Source organism: Enoplosus armatus, chromosome 10 (assembly GCF_043641665.1).
Source record: "Enoplosus armatus isolate fEnoArm2 chromosome 10, fEnoArm2.hap1, whole genome shotgun sequence".
In the NCBI taxonomy this organism is placed as follows: domain Eukaryota; kingdom Metazoa; phylum Chordata; class Actinopteri; order Centrarchiformes; family Enoplosidae; genus Enoplosus; species Enoplosus armatus.
This window is the reverse complement of record NC_092189.1, coordinates 20225770-20250924: the sequence shown is the minus strand read 5'-3', so window position 1 is coordinate 20250924 and position 25155 is coordinate 20225770. Positions and strand designations below refer to the sequence as shown.

General features: G+C 37.8%; 1 protein-coding gene across 1 annotated transcript in view; it reads right to left on the bottom strand.

Moving 5' to 3' along the window:
- The window catches only part of rxfp1 (relaxin family peptide receptor 1), a 50845-nt gene that overhangs the window by 3172 nt on the left and 22518 nt on the right, over positions 1-25155 (bottom strand). Inside the window, exons 3-15 of the mRNA XM_070913231.1 lie at positions 17474-17557; positions 14612-14717; positions 10652-10723; positions 9752-9823; positions 8369-8440; positions 8059-8130; positions 7888-7956; positions 7672-7743; positions 7453-7524; positions 5044-5115; positions 4232-4303; positions 3686-3757; positions 2062-2291 (exon numbers count right to left, since the gene is read on the bottom strand). Coding sequence (XP_070769332.1) covers positions 2062-2291; positions 3686-3757; positions 4232-4303; positions 5044-5115; positions 7453-7524; positions 7672-7743; positions 7888-7956; positions 8059-8130; positions 8369-8440; positions 9752-9823; positions 10652-10723; positions 14612-14717; positions 17474-17557 — 1137 coding nt within the window. The remainder of the gene's footprint in view (positions 1-2061; positions 2292-3685; positions 3758-4231; positions 4304-5043; positions 5116-7452; positions 7525-7671; positions 7744-7887; positions 7957-8058; positions 8131-8368; positions 8441-9751; positions 9824-10651; positions 10724-14611; positions 14718-17473; positions 17558-25155) is intronic.

The following is a 25155-nucleotide window of genomic DNA, read 5'->3' as shown; positions in this document are numbered from 1 at the left end:
ACTCCTCTAATAACTAGATCATAAGCAACATTCAGAGACACACCCTGCTTGCATGAAGAGACATAATCCATCGTTGTTAAACAGAAGCAAATAATGAATAATATCTAGACTATTTTTTGCTTGTGTTAATTACCTTAAGCTCTGTTTTTGCCTGGTCTCAGCCACCAGAAATTAGTGTGCTGCTGAAATCAGTCCCCACTGACATTCTAGTAATACACTTTTAAAGGTTGACTTGTTAAGAAAGATAATGAATAACGACTGTCATCGTCCACATTCATTGTGGATGAGCAGGAAAGAGAGCAGATATCCTCTATAATGTAGAATTTCTGCTTTGCATATTCTGAGCTCTTTGATCTCAGCTGCTCTGAGACTTATAGTAAGTCCATATGGGATCTTTTATATTTGACTCATCGATGTGAAATGCCAGCATAGGCATATAGTAATGTGCATTTTGCACTTTTATGTTTTCTCTCTGTGCAGTTAGTAGTCAAATGAAATTCTGTGGACAGACGGGTTTTATACCTGCATACATCCATTCAGTGACTTCCTATACCAGTGAGTATCTTTAAAAATGAAACTGTTTGCTTTATATTCCCTTCAACAACACTGTCACAAATTCATTTTCCTCCTGTGACTTACAATGTCACGGTGAGACGTGCCAAAATGTGAAGGAAAAGGGATTACGTGATTTTTTGCATGAGTGGCTGCAGCTTATATCAAACCCTTATCTGTGCAGTGTCAGTGCTATCTCTAATCTTCAAATAATTTCCTGTCTTTCCACGAGAACACACACATCTAATTTATCGCTAACACCAGACTCGGTAGATAGATTGGAGTTACTGTACAACTGTCCATTTTAACCAACAAACTCCAGAACCTCCTCTTAAATTTTGCTTTACTTCCTTTGGAACTTCCTCCCTGCAAACAAGTTCTTTGTCACTGTCGAAGAAGAAGCCATTCAACAAACTCTCACAGCCCTTATCTGAATGCCATCACATACCTAAGCAGTAGATAAGGTTGCACATCTAAATACCACACTGATACATTTCTTCTATTTCTTTTATACACATAAACTTGGGAAAAATACTGTATACAAGTCAAATTGATATTCAAATTATATACAGTGCTTAACAAATTTATTAGACCACCTGTCATAAAAATGAGAAAACACAAATATTTTAGAAATCTGTCAAAAACTTGTTTCAAACTAAAAATTGTATTGTTATTTATTAGGCAAATAACAAACTGGAACAACTAAATAGTCCTTATTCACATATATTAACCAAAAACCTTAATATTTTGTATGACCTCCTTTGGCCCTGATAACAGCTTACGTTCTTGCAACCACAAAACAATTTTTTCTGCTCAGGAATGCAAGTAAATAACTGTAATTTGGCATCTCAATCAAAAAATAATAATGTGCTTTACTATTTTTTTCTGCTTTTTTGTAAAACAGTAAATTTGAGAATTCATGGATAACAACAATAATTATATTTTAGCATTAAAGATATCATTTTGATTAAAGAGCTTGGCTTGCACATACTGGTGGATTAACCATTACAGAAACATAAAATATTTTGGTCATCAGCAATACTGTTAATTTAGGGCAGCGGTGGCAAACACCTTACACTGGGTGGTGGACTAATAAATTTGTTAAGCGCTGTATATGTATACATTATCTGAAGGATGTATTTTATTATCTTGGTAGATGAGTCAGTGAAGGTGTTATTATTTAATCAACCACTGACTTCACTGTTATCCTTCAGCAGTTACTATCATTTGCGTCAATTTTGTGCATTGAATCATATCTTGGGGTATATGAACCTTTTAATTCAGACGGCAGATATCACATTTTGTAATGAGATTGTATTATTGTTTTTACATTTAGTCTTATTCATGAGGGTGTCTAACAGTGTGTGTAATATGAAGTCAGTGTTGATGAAACACACAGATAAGCACATCGGGAACTAATTTCAAGTTTCCTACTGAGTCTGAAGGCCTGTTTACTTCACAAGTAGGAAACCATGCAAGTATTTTGCAGAATTTGTCATTTCCACTTACAGCAGAGGGAGATGATGCACATGGCATGGAGTTTGTTCTCTGATCGGATGTACGAACGCATGCAGATGACGAAGATGTTGCCAAAGCAGGTGGTGGCAGAGACCACCCAAACAAAAACCCTCAGCACGATGTTGGCCAGCAGGTCCTCGAAGGACGAGATGCCGTCTGTGTTGGGTTTGCAGCTGCGCACATGAGGAGCGTAGCCGCAGTACTGGAATTTCTTGAAGTATCTGTGATAATAGATCAAAGAAGAGTATCAAGAGAAGCAAAAGACAAGGGAGTCTATGTATTTACAGCTGGAGGGTTTGGGTTTTTTACAGCCAAGTGAACTTTTAAACTTGAAATTGATGCTTTTCTTCTTTCAGAACTCTTCTATAAATTTTTGAGTTGTCTGATGAATTAATTTAACAAAGGTTTAATAGTGAGCATTCGTTCAAAGACAAAATTAAAGGGTCAGTTCACCCAAATTAAAAGAAAATAATTCTCACTTACCTCTCTCTAGTGGTATCTAGCCATGCAGACAGTTTGGGTTTTATTTGCCCATCGTTTTGAGATATCTAAGATTAATGCCTCCACCCCCGTACAGCAGAGGTGAATGAAATTCCATTTGTGGAGCTCACAGCATTTAAAAATTACATTTAAACAAGACTAAAAGTCTACAGCCACGCAAGCGGCTCATGCAAATTTGACCATGCTAAAATGCTCACAATGACAATGTTAACATGCTAGTGTTAAGCAGGTAATGTTTACCATGGTCACCATCTTAGTTTAGCATGTTGGCATGCTAACATTCGCTAAATAGCACTAAACACAATGTACAGATGAGGCTGATGGGAATGTGATTTTTTTTTGCAGGCATTTGGTCATAAACCAAAGCATTGAACAAATTAGTATTTTGACCTAATGATGGCGATGGGGGTCACCAAAGTTATGACAATTTATCCTGAGGGGAACAGAAATGTCTGTACCAAACTGTGTAGAAATACACCCAGCAGTTGTGGAGACATTTCACTCTGGTGTGAGCACCACAATTTAATTTCTATTCACCTCCATTGTATTGGTGCAGAGGCTGACATCTCAGAGGCAGAAATCTCCAAATCTGGACAAATAAAACCAAAAGTCTGCACGGTTGGATAGACTCAAGCTAGAGGTTGAGAAACTCTTGTCTTTTTCTTTTTACTGCCCATTGAAAATAAGAGACATTTTATGTTTATGAGCAAAACAAACTCTGCATCTCACTGTATCTTACTGGAACAAACCGGGACTCTACAGAATATAGAGCCTTGAAGAGCCCCTGTGATTGTATGCATTTATTTTCAGTTCAATTATATAATAATTATATATATTTACAATATATCCTCTGCATATATTTGTGTGTGCTGATGAATGGTTTATGTTTAGGGATGAAGGGGTATTTTCTCTCTGTTTCCTCCTTTCGAGGATCTGCATGGTTGTACCTCGAGCTGTTTTACCCACAGAGAAGATGGATTACACTAAGCCTGACTCTAAGGCTAGCTCGGGACTCACCACTAGAAATACGTGTGACAGGCCTACGGTCTACATGACAGTCCACACTGTACAAGATTAACAGTACAAACATAGAGCATGACAATGGGGTACTTACATATGAGTCAAGTATTTCAGAGGTTCAAACATCCTCCGTTGTATGTTTTCAATTTCTATTCCTTCTATGCTCCTGGAGAATATAAAGACATACTGATTTTGTCTTCGTCGGATGCCACACACATAGACACAATACAGTACATGTATTTAACTTTACACTATTTCAAGAGTCTTCAAAAGAGTAAAAGCTGTTCTCACAAAATGTTCTCCTCATGAAATAGCCTTTTCAAGCGCTAAATGAGAAATACTTATAACAGCCAAAAATACATTTTCTTTAATTAGTTCATACAGATTTTGAATTTTGCGTGAGCTCATGCTTGTGTCTCAACAGAAGGAGCACCTTCACCATAAAATACTGAAATACCATCATGCAGCAAATGCTGTGACAATGCACCTTTTAACATATGACAGGAGAGCTCAAATGCCTCTTAACACAAAACAGGCCTCAGCTTTCTTTGTGCAACAGGGAGTATTACTTTGGTCTTTTGGGTTTTTGAGTTTTAAATTAGTTGCAGGAGTCATTCGGCATTTAGCAACGTATACTTACAATGACTTCAGTTTATGCAACTTGTCAAAGTGGTCAACTTGGAGCTCCACGATAGGATTGTAAGATATATTCCTAGAAAATAAAGATAAGAAGCTCAGTAGTGAAACAAACAATAATGTGGAAATTAACCAGATTTTTTAATCACATAACAGTATAATGCATATTATGCTTAGTAGGATAAGGACAAAGACATATTAAAGCAATCTTCAATGCTACTGTTCTTTGAAAATATTCTGGGTGTAAACTCATATATTTCATGTATATGGTTTCTTTCAACTCCTACAAGTTTACCTTCCTGTCTTGTACTACCTTCTGCTGCATGTCTTTAAGATTTGTCCTTGCATTATTCCTCTTTACGTGAAGTTGTCCACCCACCGCCATGTTCGTTTTCTATTAGAGATTCAGTGCATCGATAGCCTACAACTTAAAGTTATAATCCTTGAGACTTTCATGAAATCAAAATCTTTTCAATCATTTTTGAAACTATTTTCAAATGGCAATAGCCATTCAATGTATATACAATCAGTAATTATCTCTCTATATAGTAGTATTGGTAGTGGTGGAGCGGTTATCAAAAATGCATCTACAAAACAAGACAATGAAAATTTTCAACACTTTTGACAGTGATCACTTTATATTTTTGCAGAAATGACTCAAGAAGGAGCAGCACAGTGCGCTGTTAGCTCTATCGGCAATAACCTTACTGACAACTCTATTGTTGTATTCCCTGAAAGAATGAAAAGATGAACCCTATTAAATATTCATGGAATAGGTATGCTTGCATGCAATGTATGTGCGTAAACAGAACTCACAGTTGGAGCAAATCCCCCAGTAAGACAAAGAGATTGGGAGGGATCGCCACCAGTCTGTTGTTGGATAGATCCCTGCGCACCAAGACAAATCCACATCGATTCCCCAGCAACATAAAAACAAGAAACAAATATTGATGTACAACACTGGGTATCTGACAGATGCATAAAGATCTTTAAAACAATCTCTTGCAATGTACAGGGGGCTACAGCAGGTCTGCAATAAATACTGTCTCTATAAGTTTACAATGTAATTCACCTTTTCACCCACAGGTTTTATTAGTCCTATTTGCCTGTGCATGAACTTGAGCTATATTCAGCTGTGGATTATGTTTGAAAAAGGAGACAGCTATGACAACGATCACAGTTGCAGGAACTTGTGAGTTTTTACAGTCGATAAAAAGTGAGAGTCTCAGCCCTCACGAAACACATGGCTGAACGGCACCAGGGTCTGCTGAGGATACATGCAGTGCACAGTTCATCACTTCTGAGGTGAAATGTAAACGGGTGAAGATCACTGGAACTACAATATCTGCACCGATAAGGACAATGGATGAGTTCCATAATTTTTAAATGCTCTACACCCTCAATCCCTTGTGACCACACCTGCTCACCTCTATGTTCTTTAAATACTGAATTACTGATCAGCAACAACAGTTACAACAAGACGAGAATTTGAGTAACATTTATAATGTCTGTGTGTCTTGCCTTTTAAAGTATGTGAGCCTCTAAGATATTGACTGATGTTAAAAATGGTGGTTAATGTGATTTTATTAAGACATGTTGTCGGGCCTAAAAATCTGTCCTCCAAAGAACCACAGAGGCAAAAAGGTCTAAATCAATAAACATTTCAGAAGACCTCAGAACAAGAGTTGTTGACACTCAAGAGGCTTTTAAAGACTACAGAATCCTGTCAGAACATAAAATGAAAGAAACAAAGACTGGGCAACAATCACAGCATGACACATTGTGCAATACTCAAGAGTGTGGCAAAGATCTGCAAAAAGTAAAGACGTAAAGTAAAAAGTACAGATCTGCAGGCCTCTCTTGCAAGTTGTTTATGAGTCAGTAATAAGAAAAGTATAGAAGAGAGTTGTGTCCACTGAAGTACACCACAAGAAAAGCATTGATCTCGAATAATATCATTAAAGCTAAATGTTTAAAGTTTATATTACACTCACGTTCATGTAAAATGTCCCAAAAATAACAATAAGGGAAAAATATGTTAAAAAAATTATATAAAAGTACTGATTCATTTTATGCAGGTTGGTTTAATTATGGTCAAAGAACTGAGCTAATATTTTTTTTTCTTCGTCATCTTCCTTCTTTTATTCCTATTTTCCTTAAAAGTGCCTGGATGTCAGCAAATATAACAGCAACAACAAACAAACTGCAGATAGTTTCAACGTCTCACTAACTCATGCATCAATCAAAAAAAAAAAAACTACCATAGGTCATTGAAAATATGGTGCACATGTGCAAGTTGTGGTTAACATCTTAAAACTTGCAATGGCAATGACCTGATGGTGATGACACAAGAGGAAGGCTAATGAGGGTCCAAAGTGGTTCCTCCTCTGGGAAGCATGAATGTGCCATGTAAATGCTATGCTATGCAATTTGGCTTTTAGACTTTTGCCATTTCTTGTGGACAATTGGGGATTTTTGCCTTTTAGTGGCACTAGTGGAAAAGCAGAATTCATCATCTGGAGACCACGGACATTCATAACAAATTTAACAGAAATCTAACCTGTCGATTTTGAGAAACTTTGTCATGGACGAAGAAGTTGTTCAAGGGGAAATTCTGACCTGACAAAAGGTCAGAGGCTCACCTAAACAAATATAACACAAATATATCTGCAATCTGCCCAGAAGTTCAGACATATGTTGCTCTAGTACAAAGTGTTGCACAAACACACCCACTAACTGAAATCTGAACAAACCACAGACCCAAATGACCATCCTCAGGCCTCACAGCTAGTGTTGCACAGAAGAACAAATGGTCCTCATTAACAAAATTACATGTATTTGCTCAATTAAGACTCATGTCCTTAATCTGTGTCAGTTGTTGTTTGCAGCTATATTTGAAGTTTTTACTACTTATACAGGAAGTTACGTCTTTAGGTTCACATACTTTTTCAAGCATAGACTATGAAAGTTAAAACGATGCCTTCATGATCATTTTTGTGAAATAAATAATGTTATTCCAAAGGCTTCACAAACTTTTCTCTCATCACTGCATTTACTCTACGCTGTTTTTTGCTCATTTCCTTCTCTTCTGCTGGTGTTTCTCTTCAACATGTATAAGATATGTTCAAAATGATCCACATTTAAATTGTATCACTTCATCTTATTTTTGGCACAATCCTAAAAGGTGTGACGTTTTGTTTGCAAAGTCAAACAAAAATAACTTACAATTCTCCAAGTTTTTGGAGGACTGAGAAAGCCTGTTCATGTATATGGCTGATCCTGTTTCGCTGTAAAACCCTGGAAAAAGGCAATAAATACAAAAAGAAGGATCACATTTTTGACCTTCTTAATCCCATTCAATTAATCAATTCCAGCATTGATTCCATGCATAGGCCAGTAGCTGCAAATCAAACTTTGAGAAACTTCATGTAAATGTATACTTACAGAACTGTCAGCATACTGCATGAATGTAATGAGACATTTCCAATGGTTTCAATGAGATTTCCCTCCAAATCCCTGCAACAACATATTACGAAATGCACACACGCAGAAGAAATATACAGACCCACCCACACAATCACACACAGACAGAATACATTCATCAAAAGACATGTCACTTTTATAACAAGAGAGCTTTTGACTTCTTGACATCATACTTACAGCCAGTTCAATCTTGGCATTTCCCGACAGATGTCATCCAGCTTTGTCAAAGAGTTGTTCAACAAAACCCTGTCAATCAGTGAGACACAATGTAACACGGTGTGGTGCATTTTCCTTCAATGTTCAGAGGAGGAACACTGCTGTGGCATCAAATATAAAATACAAACTCACAGTAAAACAAGGGAGTTCAGTCCTGAAAAGGTCATGGAGGATATTTGATGGATATTGTTATTTTCCAGGATTCTATAACAAAAAACAGGACATAGTTTCAGCCTAATTTGCAGAATATTGATTCTGAAGAATGTGATGTATTACCTGTATGCAAGAAAAAGAAAACAATGCAAGAAAAAGAACAAAAAAGAACAAAATCTGCCAATGGCAAACCAATATTCAAAGAAAGTAAAATATCCTAATATACTATTCATGCAGCATTTTATAGTACTTTGCAGCAGAACTTTCTTTCAGTAGAGAATAAACATACAGCCACTCCAGCTTGTGCAGGTCCTGGAACACCCCCGGCATCAGGGCAGATATCCTGTTATAGCTCAGATATCTGGGAGGAAAGACGAGTTTGGAAGGTTACCTGAAGAGGATGCTCTCCAAACAAATAGAAGTTGACTTTTCTGAGTGATTGCTTTAAAAAAGAACCCTGGGTGACCAACCAACTTTATAACTTTATCTGATTCTATTAATCTACAAACAAAATGTGCAATAACACCCTGTTTACTGCTATGTAGACCAGAAATATGGGCCCCTAAAAAATTATTGCATATTAAGGAATTGAAGGATTTATGTCTGAGCAGGATTTAGAGAAACTTGTCCTTGCGTTTGTCTTCAGTTGGCTCGACTAGTGTAACGCTGTCTTTACAGGTCTCTCTAAAAAGTCGATCAGTCAGACCTCAGTCAGACCGGGAGAGTGGATCACGTCACTCCAGTTCTCAGCTCTTTGCACTGGCTTCCTGTGTGTCAAAGAATTGACTTTAAAACACTTCTGTTGGTTTATAAAGCACTGAATGGTTTAGGGCCAAACTACATTTCTGATCTGCTGCTATGTTATGAACCGTCCATACCTCTCAGATTGTCTGAGACAGGTCTGCTTACTGAGTCAAAACTAAACACGGAGAAGAACATTCAGTTTTTATGCACCACATATCTGGAACTTCAGTTCTTTTCAATCAGGGCTTTTCTGTTTTTTATTATTTCCCACTGCATTTGTATTATTATTTATCATTCTGCTGTTTAATCTATTTGATCTTATTTTAATCTTGCATTTTACTTTTGTTTTAATCCTTATAAATCCTATTTATATGTGTCTCTTTTACATCTTATTAGATAAGGCATTAAAACAAGGCTCTGCTCTGCTCTCTGATGGAGCTCTCAGAGAAGTCGAGCAGCAATGAAGTGTCTACTTGGAAAATTAATCCCCCCTAAATAAACACACATGAACATTAAATGGTAGTTAAATCAACAAAAACAAAAAATACTAAATAAGGAGAAGGTTGGCATGGTGATGCAGGAGTATTGCCATTTACTGTTGTGGTGTCTTAGTCCATGTGGGCTGGGCATTTGTATTTTCATGACACAATAAACAAACTAACTAACTAACTAACTATAGTGACAAGTGGCAGGTTCCCATGGCCATGTTGCATGAATATGATTAGAAGTTACAAGTCAGTTGAGCCCCACAGATGTGAATAAGCCAGTGATTATAAGGCATGAATCAGAATCAGAAATACTTTATTGATCCTCGGGGGGTAAATTGCACAATGAATGAAACAGCTTCAGCCTCCCTGAACTAATGTTCTGCTTCATTTTTCTATACAGCCTATACAACGCATACCAATCAGTAATAAAGCAAACTTACAGCCTTGTTAAATTATACAGCCCTCTGAAAGCGTCAGGACTCACATCTCGTATTATGTTGTGCTGGAGATATCTATATGAAAAAAAGCACAAAACAGTTTGAGAACCATTTTAATTCCAAATGAAAAATGAGAGAATAACCCTTGAGCCTGTAAAAAAAATCACACACACAATGCTTGAATTTGGTTGTTTGAGTGAAGAATACAACTTTGTTTACACGAAGATAGATTCTCGAACAGGGACATGAGCCTGAGCCCATCTGCGAGAAATTATTATTTGATATCAAACAATTATGGTCTGTTTAAAAGCTGGCATTGTTTTTTTGTAGCACATACTATGAGCTCCATAAATGTCCACTGACAGCTGTGTTTTTGTCTCTTCGAGTATTTCACACACCTGGCAACTCAGTCTGATGTTTGTTTATGAATATCTCAGGGAAGTTTTCAGTCTGATCAAACCTCCAGAGAAGCGATTGAAGGCTGACAGTCTCACACAGCCAAATGGTTCCTGGCGGAGGATCAGACCTATTCTCCTGCCACCACAAACAGTACCACTGTGTGAGGTTGATAAACAATGAATGAATCCGTACGCAGACCAGAACAGTCACTTCTGTCAGCTTTCCCAGTAGTCGTCTTACCCTTATGCATCAGCTTTGTAGTGAAACTCATTTGTTGTATTTTTCACTCAAAAGATAGTCATTATCTCGGCTCTATGGTACCATGACGGCATTATGCTTTACTGAACTGAACAGTGCAGGCTCTTATGCATGTTAATCTTCCTCATGTATTGTAGATGGTGCTTTTCGGAACACAACTGAATAAGAGCAATAAGAAAAAACTAATAATAATATAAATAAATACATGTATAATAAAATAATATATATTTAATTAATATAACTCACAGTTTCTGTAGGCTCTGGTATTTAAAGAATGTGTTTGCTCTCAGTTTCTGAAGCCGGTTCATTTGCAGGGACCTGAGGGACAGGAAGAGGCTCATTATCAGAATATAGAATGGAGGTTTACACCATGAACAAAGCTCATCGTGATTCAGTACTGCTGCATTTGAACACCAGCTCACCCCTTGAGACTGCCAAGGTTATCATTTTGTTAAAGAGGGTTCATTTCAGATCTATAAGGGTCTACAAGGTCTGTGGAAATGTTAATACAGGTGGAAAAGTATATATTTTTGGTATCTTAAACATTAAAAGAATAGAGAATAGAATGATATATAATATATTGGCGTAATTTTTTATATTTCATATATATACATATATATGTACATGTATGTAAATATGTATATACATATATACACATGTATACATACATATATATGTATATATATGAAGTATAAAAAATTACACCAATACTGCAGTACACTTTTTCCTCTTCTCTCAGTGATGAATATTATTTTTAGTTAGTTAATTCATTTAACTAACTAAACTATATGTTTAAAAAAAACAAAAAAATTGTATTCCTCAATCTCACTCTCAAATCACATTATATTCTATATATATTATATATCATTCTATTCTCTATTCTTTAAAATTACAAAAAAACAAAAATTACAAAAAAAAGTTTAAAATACCAAAAATCTATACATTTCTACCTGTATTAACATTTCCACAGACCTTGTGGTAATAGACAAACCCTTATAGATCTGAAATGAACCCCCTTTAACGTCACAGTTTTTATGTAAAGACTGTTAAAGGTCAAATTATCGCATCTAAATAAAAACAGCAAATATATAAAAACAAAATTACCAACAAATACACCTGTTTCACTGAGTCAATTACCAGAGAATTTAATCCGTAAACATGGAAAACCTGTTTTTCATTGAGTTTTATCATCTTAAAGAGACTCATCATCCAGCTGTTGATTCCAAAGCTTTTAAAGGATTAAAGGCTGATTAAAGGCTCATCCACTCACACACGGTCATGTAGGCACTTGGAAGTGGTCGGTCTTGGGACAAAGTAATATTTTCTTACTGTTAACACTGTCTCTTTGGGCTCATGACTCTGGTCTATTTCTGTGGCAACACTGAAAGTACACTGAGGAGTATTCCTCTAAACAAACACATTGAGCCTCATGCAAGAACATTTTCGTATTCTTATCCTGAAGGTTTGTGAGCGTTCCAAGTGGGATCTACCGAACTCTCTTAACAGAACAAACTTAAAGTAAATTGCTCTTTTCAGCCTGATGAATATCACCTGTTTGTGAGGAGGTGCGCATTTGTGAGACTTCAAGCATTAGCATAATAAACACCCACAAAATGTTCACACTGCGTGCTGCAAGTCCTGCTTTCAGGAATCAGCAGAAAAAAAACTGTGACCGAAATAAAGAATGAATGGTTTAACATTAGATTAGATGCTGAATAACGTCTTTCTAAAGGAAAGCCTAATGACTAACATTCGAGAAAGTCATGTGACAGTCATGGAGATATTTGACGGGACAATATTAGAGCCTACGGTAGGTGATGCTACACTGTCAGGTGCAACAGAGGACAATACTGGACAGCGACCCGCATAAAGACCTTAAGGCCGCTGTCAGAGCGAGAGACTTTTCCTAGCAGCTACTCAACTGTATAAGTTGCTGTGTCGAAATATGCCAATAAAATAAAAAATAAAAAATAAAAAGAGATAAATTGTCAATGATGATGATGATGATGGGAGACCTAAACACCCTGAAACACTAACTATATTTACCAACACATTAGACAGTTTGACTGTAGCAGAGAACCTGTAGATGACGATGCAGTAAGTCATGAACTATCAACATTAAGGCTACAAACAATCCAACACTCTAAAGTAACAGACTCACTCTGTATCCTCGGAGCCAATTCCTGCTCCAGTTGAACAGAAAATTGTCTGTTGTGAGTAGATATGAAAAAGTCCTGAAATATTATTACTTTTTTTAATGTAATTTCATTTTTGGGCCAATACAGTGATTACAGTGAAGACATTCCCACCAACTGAGTTCATTCCACTTTGGTCAGGATGCAGGCACAATTTAGCTAAATGGTCACACAGGTAAGCTCCAATTTAACTAACGCCTCTGTAGTAAATGGAAGACAACGGATACAGAGTTATTTGATTTTAAATAAAGCTGTTGCATTTGCATAGTATTGAAAACTGAAGTCCTCTGATAGCAAAGTGGGCCTGCAGGCCAACACTGTTGTGTGTAAACAAAACAGTGCATTGTGGAGCAGATGAATAGCTGTCTGGTACTGTCATAACTTAATGGCCACTAAATGTGTATTATTGTTTTTTTTGTATTTTTATTTTTCTAATTCATATAGTACAGAAGTCCATGTCCTTAATTTCACTTTGGCTCTAAATCGTTCCTGAAGAAAATCTTCTGATGAAAAACAAGTTATGTGTTTACAATTCCAGTACTACCACCATTTCTTTTGTGCAAACAGAATGAAAGCACAGCAGTTACAGTGGAAATAAGAAAAAAAATTCTTTCTGTAATCTCAACAGCTTATTTCACATCTTGTAAAGTGAAGTCTTTTCTCTTCTGTTGTCGCTCTGTTTTTTGTTACGCATACTGTTACGTTATGTGATCTGTGAAATATCTAAACAAGACTAGTAGACACAGCAGTTCTTTCAGCTAAATGCTAAAATCAGCATGCTAACATGCTCACAATGACAATAAGATGCTGATGTTTAGCATCTTATTGTCATTGTGACCTCCATTTAGTAGGTAAAATGTTTACCATGTTCACCATCTTAGTTTAGCATGTTAGCATGCTAACATTCTTTAATTAGCAAAGTATTGGACATCATCATGTATCACCAAAGTCAGCAGGATTCATCCTCTGGGCACAATGAATGTACCAAATTTACAGCACAAAATAGTTGTGGAAATATTTCAGTCTGAACCAAAGTGCTGGAAGGAACGACCAGCCAACAGACCTAAAAACTGACACTGGCATAAAATTTGGTACATTGAACATTCATGCCACCAAGAGGAACAAACCTATATGATTTTTCTGTGACTCTGTGAAGTTTCTCCTCGAGCCACGATCAGGCCAAATGTTCCTGCTCCAAAAAGGAGGAAAAACTACAGATTTTTGAGACCTCATGACCAATCCCCTAGACCACCATGAGGCCATGTATTGGCTACTTTTAAACAGCCACGTTGTGAAGATAACAAATAACTAAATAGATTACCAGCCCTCAGTGGAAGTCTGAACTCTTTTGTTATAAAAATCGAAATTTAGATGCATTGCAAAAGTCTCCTGCTTTGGTTGGCTGCACTTTAAACTCACAAAGAGAGAGGGGCTCTTTGAAAAAAAGTGGGGCGACTACAAAACATTGTACAAGCAAACTATGCCATAAAGAAAATGATGCTGTGCTGATGACAAAGCAGATACTTTGTAAGAGATAATGACGACGGGCCAAACAGCCTGATAATTGTTGATATTCCACGTCACATAAAAACAGCCTAAAATGGCTGAAAATGGGTAATGTACTTTCATCAAACTTTGTAATAACTACAAGGTCATATGTTCTTGTCGAATACATGTAAAGAAGAGAAAAATGATTTCGTACTATTGCCTTCAAAGAAATCTTGAATTATACACTTTTGATAAAAGACTCTCCAGATGTAAGAAACCAAGTGTGTGATTCTGTTGGTTACAAGACTTTCAAGGACATACGCTACTCATCATCTGAATGTGAAGAGGCTGCATTAGTCACTTCCACTCCCACCAGAGATTCATCTTTAATTTTAGCTTCAAGTAAGTTACTCACTCATCTTGTGGCAATGACAGGTACTCACAGTGGCAGGGTGGGGTTTTGGAGGGATGGGTTGCTTGAGCTTTAAGATAATGAAAGAATAAGGGGATATTTTCTACTCACATCATGGTGACATTCATCGCCACCACTGGGATGTCTTGAAGCTGTGCGCCGTCACAGTCCAGCTCCAGGTCTCGGCACTGGCAGAGCTCAGGAACGACACCCAGCACTGGAGAGATGGAGGGGAGAGGGAAGGGACATCAGAAGATGCATAGATACATAAATCAACTTTTCATTCTGCAGAGTGCCAAAGTGTCACGGCTGCTGGAAGAGAATGTAAGTCCTGAGATTAAAGCAGCAGAAAATGTATTAAGAGGGGCTTGGAGGATAAACACAGGTTGGCAATAGTCAATAACAGAACCAGGTCTCTCAAGACTACGTATTATATTAATATTTCTGGGTTAAGCCAGCTTTGATGATCTTTCATTGAATCCCAGTTTGAATATGTAAGATGTGATGAAATTAAGCAGTTACTATTGTTTAATCAGGCCTTATTGGCTCCAATGAAAGCAAATCATGTTGGAGGACACAGAATAAGCCGCAATGGGCAGTTAATGAAAGGCTCACCTTTGACAGGCAAATACATTTTCATTCAGAGATAATTACACATTTAAGGCAACTCCCATTTCACTTCCATTTCAGCTACCTGAATGCGTAGTTTCTTTTTTTTTTAATGGATAGGTATTGGCTGTATGAAGTCTAAATAATTTCTTGTATATTTATTTGCTCCAGGTATGTCTACTGTTAAATACATTCAATTTGCACTTCATTAAAACACCGGAACAGTCTTCTAACAGACAGAGATGTAAGTGGATCAGCTATGGGTAAACAAAATAAAAAGTTAATGTTGGCTGAAAACTGGATTTTGGGTTCAAGAGAGGACCACAGAACTGGTCCAAATTTAATAAATAAATAAATGATCTCACTTATATAGCGCCTTTCAACCTTCACGGTTCCCAAAGCACTTTACAGCTAAGTCTCATTCACCCATTCACTCACACATTCACACACCAATGGCGACCGAGCTGCCATGCAAGGTGCTGGTCTCCATCGGGAGCAACTTAGGGTTCAGTGTCTTGCTCAAGGACACTTCGACATGACGGGGGCAACCCGCTCTAACCAGCTTTACCTCCCGTGCGACAGTGCTAACCACTGCGCCACCATGCCGCCGTGGACAATAAAAACTACCTTTTATTAAAAAATGGTAGTTTTACTGTAATGCAGGACCACGAAAAAGCTCCAACATCAGCATTCAGGAAACAATATGAGAGTTCCTGGAAATAATAATAGAAAAGTGGATGTCCATGTTTCAGTCTGAAGTCATTTGAAATTATGCAAACAAATCTTTATGGAAGAGTAATGTATGTAAGAAGGAAATGCACAAAAATGATGGTGGTTTCCCTGAAGAAAGGAAACCTGGACCTCCTCCTGAAACCAGGCCAGTAGCTATAGATCAGAATCAGGTTTTACGCAGAGGTAGACAAGCTGCCATTCAGTACAAATTTGGCATTATTATATGGTATTAACCATAACCTATCTCAAATCACTGGGGAGGAATGCGAATGCATCAGCATAACACAAATGCAAATAGCACTGTTAATACAGTACATCTAATAATAACTTTCTATTCAATCAAAATCAAATATTTAAATCCCTCTGCATTCTACAATTGATTTTCTGGACATTCAAATTAATTGTAATTGTAGGCAAGTATGTTTATGAGTTTTATTTGCTATTAATAACTTCCAAAACCTGTTTGGGACTTTGTCATTCAGTGCAGACGGCCAATTAAAAGTGTAATTACGTCAAAAATTAGGCCATGCATGCATTATTCATGTTTACCTAGATCAAAGCTGACAAACCAATGGCCAACTAAATATACAGCTGTTAGAATAAATTGCATTTCATTGAAAGCACTAGACAAAAAGCGTGAACTGAAAGTAAATTGATAGTACTTCTCTTCATTTAACTTAAGACCTGATTAAGCTGTGGGAAATCTCAAAATGAGATTGTTTACATGAAAAAATAGAACAGGAGGGTACATCAGAAACGACACCTGCAAAGTTTTATAGGTAGACAGGATTTTATAGGGAAAAAAACAGATTTCATCCAAACCAAATTTGTACTGTATAAACACATTGTGTTGGTTATAACGCATACATTTGACAATACCTCACAAGACATTTTTCCTCTGTCTTGGTTGTATAGTGATGCTGTTAAGCTGTCAGTATGCTTCATTAGATCTGCTTGTGGGATGGTCGAACAGCTTCGCAATTGAATGAGGGGGAAGAACCTGAAAGGGTTAGTTAAAAAGTTCATTAACTTTTAAGAGATGAAAGAAAAAAATCCTTATTGCACTGGAAGTGTCCTTTAATTAGTGAGTTTTTGGCATTGCTCAACAAATAAATGTTTACCCTGTTGGCTTTCAGTCTTGATCTACATTGATGTCATTAAGAAATTGTGAACACCCACATCTAGAAGCATTTATAAATACGGTTGGTTGCAATTTGGGAAGGAGAAGCCACAGTGCATCCAGAAGTTCACGCTGTCCCCTCCAGCCCTCACCCCACCTCCCCAAAGGCATGCTAACCAACCAGTCGGAGTCACTAGGATCCCTCACCGGCTTCCCATCCGCAACTGTATGCTATTATGCACCCGGCTGAACTGCAACTGCAGCTGGTGATTAAACCCAGGTTGCTGTGTCGAGTGTTTTAAATAGAAAGATTCTGTAACACAGCAGTGATTCAACCGTGAACAGCTTTCTATTTGCTGCCCTAAAGGACAACAAAAAAAGAGAAAATCCAGGAAAACCATATCACTGCCGATACACTGACGGCATAGTAAAAAGAAAGTTATATACATGAGCACAAATTCACAAAAAATATCTTTAAATATGCAGTTTACTAACAGAATAGCAGTACTTACAGCATACATTAGACTTGGTCCCGGTGTTAGAGCTGGGCATTCCAAAATACTTGTCGAAAAGATGGGGCCATCCATTATTATCTCCTGGGGAAAAAAAATGTGACAGACAAAGACAGAGATTACAACCCATCATGTGTCACTTTGAACCAAACATCTTTTATTAAGTATAGTTTGAGGTACTTCAAATGTTACATTCTCTCAGACCACAGTGCAGACAGTTCACAGTTCGCCTCGCTCCTTGCTCTTTTGTGATGCCTATGTGTTGCTGTAGGCGACAATCAAGGTCATTCCTGTTTCTTTTGATGGCTATAGCAATTTGTAAACACAAAAGGATTGGCCTTGCACATTATACCAGCAGTTGTGGGCGTTATTGATGAGAATGTTCTAGATGTTCTGTACCACATCAACTCCCTAAAATATCTTTGGAGGCACAAAATGGGTGCTAAAAAAAAAAAATTAGTTATACCTGATGTGGTGACTACATCACTAGCTTTGCAGTGGCTTGAAATTATAGGCCACTGCAATGGCCATTTTCAATTATTTGCTCACCCCTCTTCCTCTTCCTCCAGTATTTTAGTCATGGACAGCTCTCATTACAATTGTTGTTGGTGCGTATCATCTGACATGTAACCTAGAACATCTCAGTTAAATGCTTGCTGTGAGCAGCTCAGCCTGCTGTGATTTAGGAAACATCAGCTCCTCATTTGCTGTCACACCCTCCTGGGAACAAATAAATGCCAGAGGGACAACTGCCACAAACACACAAATGGTAATAATAATAATAAAGTGTTGATCACAGGCACAAGTGATATCGACAGCTGCATAGACAATGTCAGATCTTAAGAACGGAGCAAAATGACCTGAATCTTCCAACAAGTAAACAAGGACAAACGACCAGACCAGGTTTATGCCGCACTGATAGAGCCACTACAGGACAAGTTAAACTGAAATAACACAACAAATGTATTTTGGCCATAAAACTCCTAAGAGAAAAGCAGCAAATCCTCACTTCAACTTGAACCATGTTTGGAGTTTTTGACTGAAAAAATACTTAACTTACTTAATGTTTGCTCAAATGTTGAGTAATTGACTTAAATGATTACTTAAAACATGTCTGACCCTTGATCCGGACTGTACTAGAACTATGCAACTGCTTTGAGAACACCCGGCAGAGAAATAATAATTTCAAATTTGAGTTTTGAGGCAGTAAGGAATCGACTCCACTTCCACTTTGTGAGGTCTTGATGCAGCGTTTGAGGTGGTCAGACCAAACTCCTGTAAAAACCCTTTATCCCGCTCTGGCAGACTCACTCGCCGCACATCCAAGTCCAGCTTCCAGAGGAGAAGAAGACTCCTCACAAATGTTCAACTATCCATCAACTTTCTTAAATCCCTGGTGCTTTCCGGTAGCTTGCAACTTCAGCCAGGAATTAATCTTTAAGTCACAGAGCTGTTCGTCAGGTAAATGTTATTTCATCCTTATGAGCCACAAATCCGTGGGCTCTTATATGGTGCAATTAATGTGTTTTTTGGGGGAGTTAATTAAAATAAATCACTGAAAATACCTGAAAAACTGCCCTTGCTCAGAATATCTAAAGTAAAGATGAAGTTTCCTCCAGTAACATAACAACTACAGCGACTAACCAGACTCTGTTGTGTCGTCAGCACACAAGGCTCTTGGAGAATGAATAATTCCATTTTAGAGATATATATAATAACCATTTCACCATTAAAGTCATTAAAGCTGTCAGATATATGAAACATTCAGATTCAGTGCTCATGGTGAGATACAAAGAAATCTGCTCAACATTCACATAAAGTAAGGCACAATGACAGTGTATTGATTTAAAGTCACAGACCTTGAACAAAGCTCCACATGATCTGCATGACAATTGTGTCACATTCAATGTTGTCTGTTAATAATAACCTACATCAGGTGCTGTTATAATGCGGATCATGTGGACTCAATCATGTGTTCTCTACACCACTTAAGGACTGGGCCTTAATATTGTCAGGCTGCCGATGCCTATTTGCCTGCATTGACATTCAACAGCAGCAAATGGGTTGGACATACATGATAATGCTTTACAATTAATAATGAATATTTCTAAGTCTCTATTAAGGGATGGAACCTCTGGTTTCTGTTAGGAAACCAGTTTAATTGTAGTTTTTCCTTTTCTGGAGAGGACTTATTTTAGTGTAGTTTTTATTCTGTACCCATTTAAAAAAAGGAGGGCTTTGGTTTTTACTTCAGCAATAATAAAATATCTCGTGGATATTAAAATGAGTCTACGGCCACGCTAGCAGCTCTGTGAGGCTGTGCTTGTACTGCGATAACTGATGAAATCAGCACGCTAACATGCTGATGTTTAGCAGGTATAATGTTAATCATCACACAGAGTCACAAAGTACAGCTGAGGCTGATGGGAATGTCATTAGCGATGCAGGACTTAAGTCATAAAGCAAATTACACACATCAAAATTTTGAACTGATGATGGCCCTAGATGACATGTTAAGGGATCACCAAAATTATTACAATTCATCCTGAGGGGGACATGGATATCTGTACCAAGTTTCATGGCAATCCCTTCAGTAGCTGTCAAGACATTTCACTCATAAATGACAACCTCATGGTGGCACTGATGGAAAAGTCAGGGGATCATCATTAGCATTCATCATCTAAGAACCATGAATGTCCGTATAAAATACCGTGGCAATCCATTCAACAGTTCCTGAGATATTTTGGTCTGGACCAAAGTGGTGGACCGACCGACTGAGCGACATTGCCATCCCTACTAATACATAATTTGATGCTGTTTTTATAGAAGAGTATTGTATTAGGAAATAGCCAAACATGAAACACAGACAGGAAAATGTAGAGTGAATAAAAAAAAAATTGGGACAGAAAATTGGGACAGGGACATGATGTCATTGACCTGAATTACATGCATGGTTCTGCACTAGTCCTCAACTCAACTCCTCATCGTGAGGGGAGTCTGTGTTGGTTCTTATTGAAACAGGGCCAGTCTTAGGTTGGTACATGTGACACATCACATTAAACTCATGTTGCAGTTTTGACTGCATAGTCTTACAACCCTATTTGTCCTCCATACCTCTGTGTATAGCTGCAAAATCATATGCATTTGTATTGACATAGTATTGGTGTTGCGTGGCTCTATCTAAAGCCACATTTGCACCAGGGGACCTCAGGTGATTTCAGGATTTATCCCCCAAATCTGGGCCATGTGCTGCATTTGTAAGAAATAAACAAAGTCTGTCTCAGTGAAATTTACTGACATTCTAATAGGAACTTGGTCCTTCTCCAAATGGGTCTCCATGCTGAGTAGATGGAGGAGCCTCTTGAATTTGCAGCCAAAATGCTATTGAAGCTTTTAATCATTTGCACCGTAGCCTGATAAAAAAAACATAAAAAGACCCCAAATTAGTGAGATGCTGATTCACACAGGAATAATTTATCGGACGCCCTCTTTGTGTTTGGGTTAATTCAACTTTTTTTTTTTTTTTTTTTAAATTGTTCTTTAGCTTCAGATACATACAAACAAAACACAATAAAAACAACAATACAGCACAAAACAAAACAAAAAGTAAAAAAAAAGTATGTGCTTGGTAAATTTGTTCTGTTCTCATTATGAATGCTGGCTGCCATCTGATTCGGTCATGGTCTGTGTACCGCAGCATCTTGCAGATCATCGTGTGGGACCCACCGGTGCTGCACTCTGGTCCTATACAGTGAGTCTAATTCATCAGTATTTTTTCTGGCATGTTAATAACGCGAATATTCTCCATAGTCTCTGCAGGACCTGTTCTCTAGTCCCGCAATTCTTGCTTCGTTTTTGGAACACATCTTTTGGAAAGCTTCTTCTGTCTGAGCCAAGTGGGTGGATAGCCCTTTGAGATCTGCTTTCAGCATTTTTTTTTTCATCTCATTTGAGTTCTTTGTTACTTCTGTTTTTATGTCCAGTGGGTCAACATCAGCCATCGTATAGGGACTTGAACGTTCAGAGTGACGGGCTGCTGAACTACATGTGCGTGGAACTTGCATAATTGATTTGGGGAAAAATTGGTAAGAGCAATCGCGCCAAGCATCCATCTCAGCGCCCATGGACAAAGGCAAATTTGAACAGGATTAACAATACAGATGACTTCTGCGATTATTACAAATCAGTGTGTGTAATACTAGTCTATGTGTAATGTATTTAATGTTCTGATATGTGGGTCTCTGTGTTTTTTGTATCAGGTCTTCAGTGAACACACTGTTGGCAGCAGCTGGTGGCAGCAAAAGGTAGCAATTAGCCAATAAAAGATGAGAAGAATACATGTATACACACACACATATACACGTATGTAAACAAAGGCTTTTTAAATGTTTAATGGGGTGCAAAACACATTTAGTGCGTTTGTTTGGTCTTCAGGACACACACAATGTTTTTTGGTGGTAAACCAAATGTAAATAAAGCTGTTTTTGAAAACTCCACAGGGTACCTTTAAAGCATGCACATAATGTAATGTTGGGTTGGGAATTTGAATCTCAGTGGAAAGACCATTTATGTTTAGCAGCATAACAAGCATCCTAGTTTATTGTGATATTTAGTAGCAGTATTACTTTTTAGCCTTGCTAGCCGCATGGCTCTAGGGATGGTTAGTCCCCCGCTTTAGTCCAGATGAAATATTTCAACTAACATACATTGTCATGACAACAGAAGATGAATCCTACTGACTTTGGTGATCAGCTGACTGTTCCTCTAGTGCCACCATGAGATTGACATTTGTGGTTTCAAGTGAAACATTTCATCAACTATTGGATAGACTGTCATGACATTTGCTACACATATTCAAGGCCTCTAGAAGATCAATTCTACGGCCTTTGGTGATCCCAACTTTTCCTCTGGTGCCTACAGTAGGTCAAAGTTTTCACTTAGTTTCAGTGAAATATCTCAACATCTACAGGACGGATTGACTGAAGTTTGTACAGATATTCACGTTATTCCTTCAGCATGAATCCTAATGACTTTGGTGATCCCCTGACTTTTTCTGTAGCGCCATCATGAGGTTGACATTTATGTTTTTTATTATTGGATGGATTGTCATGAAATTTGGTACAGATGTTCATGGTCACCAGAGCGTGAGCTGTATTAACTTAAATCCCTTGACCTTTCATCTAGGGCAGGGGTCGGCAACCCGCGGCTCTGGAGCCGCAAGCAGCTCTTCAGCCTCCTTGTAGCGGCTCCCTCTGGCCTTGGCAAAAAAACATGAAAATGAATAACGGTTATTTCTTAATTTAATTTTTATCTATTTTATTTCTGTTTATGTTGTACGGTTATTTGGGAGTTCGAGGTGATACTTTAACATCGAATTAAAAAAAAGTTTTAATAATTTGTCAACTAAAATATGCGTCACACCCACGTCTACAGCCCTCGCCTTTACCTGCAGGCGGCTTCTTCAGTGTCCGCCCCCCCGCACTCGGTAAGCTAACCATGAGTAAATCCAAAAAAAGAAAAGTCTCAGAAGAAAATATAGAGTTTAATTCTGCGTGGACAGATTCGTTTGCCTTCACCACCAACGATGCTGGCTTACCCGTGTGTTTGATATGTGGCGAGAAATTAGCAAACAACAAAAAATGTAACGTTGAAAGACATTTTCAGAACAAGCACTCAGCATTTGCTGAGAAGTACCAAACTGAAGATGAGCGAAAGAGAGCGATTTTGGAACTGCTACGGAAAGTTGAGCAGAGCAAACATACTTTCAAGAAGTGGATCAACTCTCCAAACTCAACTACAGCTGCTAGTTTTGTGGCAGCTCAGGAGATTGTAACGAGGGGAAAGCCGTCCACAGACAGAGAATACATGAAAGAATCGTTCATAAAAATATCAGAGCATCTACTCTTAGACTTCAAAAATAAACAGAAAAAGTACGCATTTGGAGTCCTGTCCATCTTTGGCTCAACATACTTATGCGAGCAGGTTTTCTCGAGCATGAACTTCATAAAGTCCAAATATCGCCCCCGCCTCACCGATGACGAGTCCTGTGTGAAGGTCACAGTCACATCTTACAGCCCTGACATAGAGAAGATCTGCAGCGATCTTCAGAAACAGAAGTCACATTAAACAGGTGAGAACACTAGCATTTAATAGGCTATTATTTTTCAGAAAAACATTCATTTTAGAGCCGGAGCTGATGTGGTTTTGTTTGTGTGTTCAGGTGCGTCGGTTGATTGCTGTACGTGACAGAAGAGGATGACAGCACACTGAAATGGACTTTAGTCACAAACATTCCTAATTTGTATGTTTACTTTTTTTAAGCTGCGGCTATACGTTTTATTTATATTAATGTGGGCTAGTTTCTATTTTATTAATTTTACACAAATATGGGAAGGACTCAAATAAGCCTGCATAGTTCAGTGTTTAATTCATGTCAAAGTTGGCCTCCACATGCACACTACATTTCTGTATGGGTTTTCCTTTGTTATAACAGGTAAAAATAGAAAAAGAATAAAACTTGTAAAACTTTATAAGCTGTGTTATGTTTTGCGGCTCCAGACTATTTTCTTTGGTGGAAAAGGGGGAAAAATGGCTCTTTTGATAGTAAAGGTTGCAGACCCCTGATCTAGGGCCATCATCAGGTAATTATTTCAGCTTGTACAAAATACCTGTATTTTCATCAGTCTCAGCTGTACTTTATGTTTAATGCAAATTAGCAAAATTAGCATAAACATAAAACTAAGATGGTGAACATGATAAATCTATCTTTTAAACATCATGTTAGCATGATCACTGTGAGAATGTTAGCATTTAGCTCAAAGCACCACTGTGCCTCAATACAGCTTCACAGAGCTCCTAGCACTGCTGCAGACTCTTGTTCTACTATTATTGATGCTTGAAACTGCTGAACATTGGCTATATGTCCCTTTGCTTTGTAACCCCCCCTTCACTTGTGATTTACTCACTTCAAAGATTAAGTCATTTTTTTCATGTGGTCTTTCTATGATTCTATCTAGCCCATGTATACATAGAGCATTTTACAATTCTGTAGGTAGCAGTACTTCAAGGGCAGCGGGAGGTTTCTCACATGTTTGCTGCAGCCTGGTATGAAATGCTAATCTCACAAAGCGCAGTTGCTATGACACCATTAGCTGTGATAAAAGCAGCTATGATAAAAAGACAGCGCCCCTGGCACTAATTGATGTGAGTGTGTTTGGATATAGGACACACAAGTGTCAAACACTGAGCAAAGGGACAGATATCAAGACAGTTAATCACACAGAGTGAAAATGTACAAAAAAACTAAGACACCTCATTTTCAGATACTGGTCTAGGCCAATACATACAGTATAGTATACTGCACTCAATGCTGTTATCTAATGGTTTTCTCTGTTGTCACTCCCTTGCACTACTGGAACTATCAACGGTTGAAAACTGCAGGTTGTATAGTCTTTAAAAAGGAGCAAGCGTGACATTTTCCAATAAGCTGGGACCTACATGCCTCTAAAAGCCTGAACTGTGAGACAGCTTGGGATTCAGGAGTGAGTATACTATTGATGGGTGATGTCATGTTACTCTGCCCTTCCTTTTTCCTCCCCTGATGGGCTGGTTCATGATCATGTTTCCTAATAACTGATGATGTCTCTGAAGTACCTCTCCCTTTAATGATTATTTCCTGTTTG